Raw genomic sequence first — 9,483 nt, forward strand, 5'->3', positions numbered from 1 at the left:
GAGCTTACAACCTTCTGGGGTTCCATTTGGAAGCCCAGATCCCTGATCACTAGATTGCATCCACATAGTTAGTATACAGCACTAATGTTGGTTAAGGGTCTACTTCTCAACCGTTAATGTAGGCTATGCTCTATGTGTATGTGAACAAGAAGTAAACACACATTTTGGACCACCACCCCAAATGCAGAACATCACAATCTCATCTCAACACAGAACCTCTTGCTGAGCATGCTCTATGTGTTCCTCATTGTTTGTTCCCTTACAGAACCTCTTGCTGAGCATGCTCTATGTGTTCCTCATTGTTTGTTCCCTTACAGAACCTCTTGCTGAGCATGCTCTATGTGTTCCTCATTGTTTGTTCCCTTACAGAACCTCTTGCTGAGCATGCTCTATGTGTTCCTCATTGTTCCCTTACAGATCGAGGACATCGTCACCAGGATACAACATGAGACGGAGGGAGTGCCGATCAGAACCGTCAAGAGTTTCCTGTCCAAGATCCCCAGTGTTGTCACAGGTAGGCCTGCGTTTCCTGTTCAAGATCCCCAGTGTTGTCACAGGTAGGCCTGCGTTTCCTGTCCAAGATCCCTAGTGTTGTCACAGGTAGGCCTGCCCTAGAGGCTCTGCCCTGTGCAGACTGGAATCGACACTCTAAAACAGGGGCAGGCCAACTTTTTGGCTCAAGGGCCACATTGGGTTTTGAAAATTGCCCGGCGGGCCGCACAACAACCCCACCCCCCACGACACACACACATAAAAAAATAATTTTTTTATAGCCTATAATTTAGTATGAAAAGTATTTGTTTTAAAATGTGAATTGCTTAAAAATACTGCTATTTTTATGCTGTTTAACAAATGTATAAATTGTGCACTGTCGCTTTAAGACAGTCGCTTTAATTCATGTTTATTTCTCAATGATCTTCTGCCTGCTCCACTATGGCTAGTGCTGTACCTACGGCTGGGCCCTCTCACAGTTTTTAAATGGTCAGTAGTGGGAACTACTGTTGCCTTCATGATTTCCTTTTAAAAGTTTCTTATAAGAAGGACATATCACTTATCAACAATGACAAGCCAGAACCTGCGGCTCTCTCTCCCTCTCGTGAAATGGATCGCATTATGTTCACGTTAGATCTGCTGCAAAGAAGATAACTAAGAGTTAACTTAGTTTAACATGATGTTATCTCTATTTAACATGATGTTTTGACATTGACATTGTAAACGTTTTCTAAGGAGAGTGAAAAGCAGTTTGCAGTAAAGCTAACCAACGTCGTCTCTATCGCAGGAAAAAAATAGCGAGCAGCCTGATAACCAAATGAAATGCTCAGCGGGCCGGATGAAAGAGCTTGGCGGGCCGGATCCGGCCCGCGGGCCGCAGTTTGCCCACCCCTGCTCTAAAATATGAGTTATGTTATGTCATCGTATGTGTAAATGTTACATTTGACATAATTTCACTCAGTCAAAGCAACAAGATGACTTCATTGGATGGAGTAAGCACATCCTTATTTACAGTGAAGAAATCTCAGAGAACTTTCATGGATTATTGGTAGGAATGGCATTAGATGTTTTGTCTAACTAATAACCCTGTTTCTCTGGAAGAGTCTATCTTTAAAACACACTTTCAAAAATGACACACTAAATGCATGATGCAAGACCAAGAAAAATCTCTCATTGACGAATCCCTCTTAGGATCTGTACAGTGAAGGCCGAGTTCCTGGAGGATTATTCGATAACACTTTACTTGACAGTATCAACATAAGAGTGACATGACACTGTCATGACACATGGAACCTAACCCTAATTCTATAACCCCAACCCAAACTCTAAACCTAACCCTAACCGCTAACCCTAATCCTATAACCCCAACCCTAACTCTAAACCTAACCCTAATCCTAACTTGTTATGACAAAAACCGAATGACACTTAATGACAGAAGCGTTATGTCATAAACGTTTTTAACTTGTTTATGACACGTTCATGACAGTGTCATGTCACTCTTATGTCGATACTGTCAAGTAAAGTGTAACCGAAAGTTCCCTCGTAGTGTCTGTACAGTGAAGCCCGAATTCCTAGAGGATTATTCTGAACACAAACTGAGTTCACCACACATCCAAGAAAGTTCCCAGATAGTGAGTGTGGTGGGACTGCTGAAGATGGAGGAGAGAAGCCGATGAGACATTTACAGTGTTAAGTGTTTGCACCCACGATGATGGATCAGTGACTGCACCAGCCCCTGGTGCCACAAGATCCTCGTAAATCATTTAAACTCACGAAGACGCCTCTGCTGTGCACAAATAAATAAATAAAGCGGGCAGTGCTGATATTATTATTCATATGGCCCGCTGGTGGAGCGCCACTGCTGGATGTGCCGGTGGTGATGCGTATCAATAAACAGAATTGCTACAGCACGGGACACTCAGTGAACGGCCGCCAGCACCCGGGAGCTAAGAAATGATGTGGAATTAAAAAGAGCTTTCCTTGATGTAAGGGCTGAGCTTTCGTTGGGAGAGACTAGTTGCTTTAATGTTAGCAACACACGCACACAGGAACATGCTCATACACGTGCACACACACACACACGCACACACATTACCTAAGGTGGGAGACTTGAATGTGCACATGAATTAATGTTACTAGCGGGCTTTGTATTCTACAGAAATAAATTAACACACTAAAACTTCCAATTGCAATCTCTATCATTATCTGAATAAATACACCCCCCCCCCTCTCATCTGTGTTAGGTACAGACATTGTGCAGTGGCTGATGAAGAACCTCAACATCGATGATCCAGGTTGGTGGTGTTTAGCGAGCATGTCTGTCAAGACCAGACTGTGTAACAAGGCCTCTATTATCACATTCCATTATCCAATTTAATCAAGTGTGTACACTACAGCCAACACAAATAAACCATTACCCCCCTCGCCATCCACTCACTTGATATACAGTATCAACAGTCGTATGTGCATGTGACAGTGGCAGACTGGCAGTCTGTGTTGTTGGTGCCCGGTGCGATGTAAACCAACATGGCGCGGTCTTCTCTTCTGTCCGTCCCATTCAGCCGAAGCCATTCACATCGGAAGCCTCGTCGCCGCCCAGGGCTACATCTTCCCCATCTCTGACCACGTCCTAACACTGAAGGATGACGGGACGTTCTACCGCTTCCAGGTACAGTAGGACAGCCTCCAGTGGATCGAGCGCCAGTGAACAGGAGACATTTGGCTGATAAATCGTAGTCGCATTTGTGCACAGGGTGATGTGTTGACGCAGTTATGGGAGACGCTTTGACAGCAATATATTCTTCCACTCCCACGGGGCACGATATTTGACCATTTTTTACCGACCTTGATGTGTGTGTAGCACTTGGAGGCTGTCAGCAGCTAGGTACCAAACCCACCATTTCACTAACTGCAACAGATACACAGTGTTGAATCCATCCAAAAAAAAATGACAGGTGTGCGTTACTGTTTCACAGTGTTTTCTCAGCGAGCGAGTGATCAAAATAAATGTCTCGAGTGCTAGCATAACAAATTCCCTTTCATTTTTTTTCATCCAGTCTCTTGAATTGGATTCTCTTCCACAGATTCCCAAAGGATGAAGCACTTTGTCAAATATTTCTTGTAATTACAACTCGTTCAACTTCACTTCACGATGGTGTTTCCTGGCAGTCTAAGACGGGTTGTCCGTGAACCCGTTCAAATGAATTGTGAACCCTGTGAAATATTTACTCCAGTTGTCCAAATGTAGGCCTACTTGTCAAGATGATTTTCCACCAATCCCGCTCAAATAGCGTTCACGAGCTACGTCCCCTGAATGCAAACACAGACTTGTAAAATTGTCTGTCTTGACAAACTTTTTGTGGTTGCCGTGAAGTGCCTTTTCAAAGCTTTTATTTTAATTTGGATAACACCCCTCTCCCTTAAAAAAAAAGAAAGAAAAATCACAGACACACACACAAAACGTCTATCCCCACGGCAACACACCCAGTGATGTAACAGATGGAGGACTGTCAGGAGTTTTGGTTCATAAACCTCCTCCTCTCTAGCTCTCAAAAGAAATGCTTATGGCGAGGCCCGTGGTCACGGCTTTTAGCTCCTTTGGTGGTGTGCCCAGCTCTTGGCTCTGAAACAGAGATTGAGGGTTCAAACCCTGTGTGGTTGACTGAGGCGAGCTGCCACTTTGGGTCGAGGGAACAAGCAGCACAGCCGACTCACCGGAGCTCAAATAATATGGTTTTCACACATTCACAAGTGCTGTCCTCCAAAACAGAAGAAAAACACAAAAATACAGTATACATCCAAAACAAAGATACTATTGTTAGTATCATCTTAATTTTTTTATTATTATTATCATCAACATTATTCTACTAATCGATTAATCAGATCACAACAGAAGTCTTGACACAGTGGTCATATGCCACATACCAAATGAATAAAACACATAATCTTTAGGATCTTTCTGATACACTGTACAGTTAGTAAGGCCCATTCACAGTAATGATAGCCATATAACCATAACGGCAAAAGTAAGTACCACTCTATAGCTAACATGAATGACAACGTCCACACCACATACTAGAACCATAACCATTGTTGAGGATCACCTTCAAAGCGATTGTATATACTATACTCTTTTGATCCCGTGAGGGAAATTTGGTCTCTGCATTTATCCCAATCCGTGAATTAGTGAAACACACTCAGAACACAGTGAGGTGAAGCACACACTAATCCCAGCGCAGTGAGCTGCCTGCAACAACGGCGCTCGGGGAGCAGTGAGGGGTTAGGTGCCTTGCTTATGGACACTTCAGCCGTGCCTACTGGTCGGGGTTCGAACCAGCAACCCTCTGGTAACAAGTCCGAAGCGCTAACTAGTAGGCCACGGCTGCCCCCTGTGATGTTGACAGCTGTCCATCAAATTTCATACTTTACATTCTTCATGAGGAGTGACTTTCCTTATCTTTGATATGTGTGTATGCTTGTATCGTAGTTGTCGTAGTTATAGTGGTTGTTACTGGTGTGGACAAGCCTTCTCTCACAAAAGGCCCCAGAGATAGACTACCCAAATGAGTCTTCGGAGAATGAGCTATTAATAGGCCTTTGAATAACCTCTTATTACCCCCCAATGCTAAACACAAGACTTAATTGACATCATCCTCATTTAACCTTACTTCCTTGTACTCAACTGCTATCATCCCTCTCCCTCATGCATGGTATTCATTTCCCCTCAAGGGGTGTCAGGTTTATTCACAGAAACCCTGGAGTCTCTCTATATTAGTCTCTATATTCAGATATGTCCAGCCAATGTAAATATTCAGTGACTTTCCGCCATATAAAACTAGACAGATTCCGTCTCTGTAGGCACACAGAAATGGTAAACTCCTTCGGAGTTTGTCTCAGGTGGAGGAGATTTAATTACCTGGCGCCCCTGGGATGAATGTAAATCCACAGTGGGAGGTGCGACGTTATTGCACCTGTTGGAACACACTGCATTGGAAAAAAAACTCATCCGTTTGGGAAAGGGTGCTGTCAGCCCAAGTATCTCCTTTTCTCTCTCTCTCTCTGCCGTATGTGTGAGTGTGTGCGTGTGTGTGTGTATGTGCGTGTGTGTGCGTTTGCGTCTGCGTGTGCGCTTGAGCATTTGTATGTGTGTTCACGTTTGCCTGTGTGTGTATGTGTGTGTGTGTGTGTGGTTGTGTGTGTGTGTGTTCACGTCTGCTTGTGTGTGTGTGTGTGCACGTGTGTGTGTTTCTGTGCATGTGTGTGCTTGAGCATTTGTGTGTGTGTTCACGTCTGTCTCACTCTGTGTGTGTGTGTGTGTGTGTGTGTGTGTGTGTGTGTGTGTGTGTGTGTGTGTGTGTGTGTGTGTGTGTTCACGTCTGTGTGTGTGTGTGTCTGTGTGTGTGTCTGTGGGACTCAAGTGCTGACATTTTGTCAGGCTAACATTTTGAGTCTGCAGCATTATCATCTGCGCTGCGCTGTGCGGGCCGTGCTCAGAGAGCTGTGCGTTGGCTCTCACTAGATCACAGAGAGGGTCTCCCGAGGCCAGAGCGGAGACCAGGACCAAGACGTAGGTAGACAGCTGGCACTTCACATTCACCCTGAAGCCCTGAACGTGCTCCCCCGTCTAGAGAAAACCGAGTCTTTTTTCAGAAATCGCAGGGCAAGTGATGGAAATGCATCAAAGGAAGCTACAGGCAGTCATAAAGCTGACTACCCTCAACTGTATTTTAACCCTCAATCCAACTGCCTATTCATGTGTAAACTTTATTTGTAGTTGTTAATATTATTTGTAATGTATTTTGTAAGTCCTTTTTAGATATGCAAAATACCTTACCCTCTCTCTCTCTCTCTCTCTCTCTCTCTCTCTCTCTCTCTCTCTCTCTCTCTCTCTCTCTCTCTCTCCTCATCAGGCTCCATACTTCTGGCCATCTAACTGCTGGGAGCCTGAAAACACAGACTACGGTACGCTCAGCAGCTCCGACTGCACCGGGGCATCAGGATGGAGTGGGGTGGGGTGGGGTAAGGGCTTGGGTGGGGAGTGTGGGTGTGGGGAGTTATTGCTCAGAGGTTTAGTGTGTGTGTCTGCTGTGCATATGTGTGTGTGTGTGTGTGTGTGTGTGTGTGTGTGTGTGTGTGTGTGTGTGTGTGTGTGTGGTGTGTGTGTGTGTTGAGAGCTTGGTGAGAGTACAGAGGGATATCACACAAGCCTTCATACAGGTCAGCTATCTTAAAACTCTTTCTGTCTCCCACCCCCCTCACCACCCATTTCACCCCCACCACCATGACCACCCCCCCACCACCATGACCCCCCCACCCCCCCCCCACCATGACCATGACCACCACCATGCCCCCCCATCACCACCCCCCAACCACCATGACCCCCCAACATCACAGCCATTTATCTGTGCAAGCGGACCATGCAGAACAAAACCAGGCTGGAGCTGGCAGACTACGAGGCAGTAAGTAGACTCTCCTCCCTCCCCTCCCCTCCCCTCTACTCTCCTCCCCTCCCCTCTCCTTTCTTCTCTTCTCCTCTCCTCCCCTCTCCTCCTTTTCCTCTCCTCTCCTCTCCTCCCCTCTCCTCTCCTTTCCTCTCCTCTCCTTTCCTCTCCTCTACTCTCCTCTCCTCCCCTCTCCTTTCCTCTCCTCTCCTCTCCTCTCCTCCGCTCCCCTCTCCTCTCCTCTCCTCCCCTCCCCTCTCCTCTCCTCTCCTCTCCACCTGTGTACACTGAAGGGCCTCTTATAGGCAGCCTCTATGGGTCTCTGCAACAGAGACAGATTGAGATGGTTGAGGATGGCTATTTTTACAGTGCAGACGGTACCTCAGAGAAGGCACTGAACCCCTCACCTTTGTTTTTTCTATCTATCATTCTTCCTCTCTCTCTTTCTCTCTCGTTCCACTGAAGGGCACTCACACAGAGCCTCTATAGGGCCCTAGGGACACAGAGAGATAAAGATGTGCAATTCTAGCCATTTTTGGAGTGCAATCTTTGCCTCAGAGAAAGTCACTGAACTCATTTGTGTTTGCTCTCTCTCTTTCTTTATTCTCTCTCTTTCTCTATTCTCTTTCTCTCTCGCTCTCTCTCTAGAATACGACCTGTCTCAGTATTTGTAATATGAGGATGTAATTCACATGGATCTTATTGGTTTACAGTTATTTAAACATCTAAATATTGGTTTGATAAAGGAATGTTATACCCCTTTCTTTCTCTCTATCTCTCTCTCTCTCAGGAGAACCTAGCGAGACTGCAGCGGGCCTTTGCCAGGAAGTGGGAGTTCATCTTTATGCAGGCTGAGGCCCAGCTGAAGTAAGTGCCTTTACCCACAACCCTCTGCAGCATGCACAATACTCAACCCAAAGGCCATTGGGGGCGAAACATGTCGAGCAGACAGACAATTTTTGACTCTAGGCTATCTTCCGTGTCTACACAAACTCGTCCACCTCAAGTGACTCTCACAGGAGACTTAGGAGCGCTACCTTGGATGACGGACAGCTGCCAAGAGCACGTAATTGGACTCTAACAGCTCAGGCTTTTCCCTCCCCTCCCCTCCCCTCATCTCTCTTAGAGGAATCTAAGCATTGTTCTCACTGCCACAGCAGTTTACAGACACGCGACATTACCTTCCTGGGAAAATCGAATTAGAAACCTATTTCCGCGCACATTTCCTTGAGTTAAGTGCAAGTCGTGTGCACTGTTAACCGCTGCTGATCGCACTGGTGGGTGGGGGTGTTGGTGGTTGGGTGGGGTGGGTGTATATTAGCTAGCCAGTGGCTAGCATTACTTTCTGCAGCTGTTTTATCCTCTTTGTCTTTGTGACTCAGACCGGCAGGATGGTGTGTGTATACGTGTTTGTGTGTGTGTGTCTGATCATGTGTGTGTGTGTGTGTGTGTGTGTGTGTGTGTGTGTGTGTGTGTGTGTGTGTGTGTGTGTGTGTGTGTGTATATGTGTGGGCTTGGTTCTGAAAGTGTCTTGTCTGGGCTGTCCGTGCATGTCCATCTCCCCATGATTACCAGCGGGTGTTGGGGGGCGGAGGGAGGGAGAGAGGGAGAGGCTGATTAATCACGCCGCCTCTTGAGAGGGGAAACAGGAGAGCCCCAACAGGGAGATGTGAAAGGAGGAGAGCTGGGGAAGGAGGGGTGTGGTGATTATAGAAAGAAGACGAAGACGAAGAGGCAGCGAGCTGAAAATGTCAGTTATGTAAGAGTGAGGTTTCTGGAATGGAAATGAACGTGTCGTGCTCGCAGACAGGTTGGTGTCTTTGAAATGTTCTGAAATGTTCTGACTGCCTCTGTCTGTGTATGTGTATGTGTGTATGTGTGTGTGTGTGTCTGTGTGTGTGTCTGAGTGTGTCTGAGTGGTGTGTGTGTGTGTGTGTGTGTGTGTGATGCTCTCGCTCCAACGCACGGGTGCACATGTGAGTTTTTCTTCGTCTGTCTTGTGTCAATACCTCAAACAAACCTTTATGTAACCAACCACGAAAGCCACAGAGGCCAAATGCCTCACATCCTAACCCTGTCTCCTCTCCTCCCTCATATCCTAACTCTGTCTCCTCTCCTCCCTATCCTAACCCTGTCTCCTCTCCTCCTTGTCCGCGTTCACCAGGATCGACAGGAAGAAGGACAAGAACGAGAGGAAGATTCTGGACAGCCAGGAGAGGGCCTTCTGGGATGTCCATCGGCCCGTGGTGAGTCCACTGCTAAACACTGATGCTTTAGTAACTAGACACGCACACATGTATGCATGCACGCACGCACACGCGCACACACACACACACACACACACACACACACACACACACACACACACACACACACACACACAGCTAAAGCAAGCAAAGACTCCCTCTGTCTAATGTCATGGCCATAAATTGAAAATGTTTTGATTCTGATCCTATAAACTTTTTTGTGAGATTGAGCAAATTGTTCCTCAACCATCAACATCTTACTTCAGGAGCATGAAATGGAAAGAGGGGTGTCATTTGATTGGCTG

At 46.4% G+C, this 9,483-nt stretch overlaps 1 protein-coding gene across 1 annotated transcript in view; it reads left to right on the forward strand.

The window, feature by feature from the left end:
- LOC125299849 (regulator of G-protein signaling 6-like) overlaps positions 1 to 9,483 on the forward strand; it is an 88,137-nt gene that overhangs the window by 64,698 nt on the left and 13,956 nt on the right. The window contains exons 3-9 of the mRNA XM_048251330.1: positions 418 to 514; positions 2,736 to 2,786; positions 3,054 to 3,160; positions 6,402 to 6,453; positions 6,886 to 6,950; positions 7,723 to 7,799; positions 9,097 to 9,178. Of these exons, the coding sequence (XP_048107287.1) occupies positions 418 to 514; positions 2,736 to 2,786; positions 3,054 to 3,160; positions 6,402 to 6,453; positions 6,886 to 6,950; positions 7,723 to 7,799; positions 9,097 to 9,178 (531 nt within the window). The remainder of the gene's footprint in view (positions 1 to 417; positions 515 to 2,735; positions 2,787 to 3,053; positions 3,161 to 6,401; positions 6,454 to 6,885; positions 6,951 to 7,722; positions 7,800 to 9,096; positions 9,179 to 9,483) is intronic.

This window comes from Alosa alosa, chromosome 8 (assembly GCF_017589495.1).
Source record: "Alosa alosa isolate M-15738 ecotype Scorff River chromosome 8, AALO_Geno_1.1, whole genome shotgun sequence".
In the NCBI taxonomy this organism is placed as follows: domain Eukaryota; kingdom Metazoa; phylum Chordata; class Actinopteri; order Clupeiformes; family Clupeidae; genus Alosa; species Alosa alosa.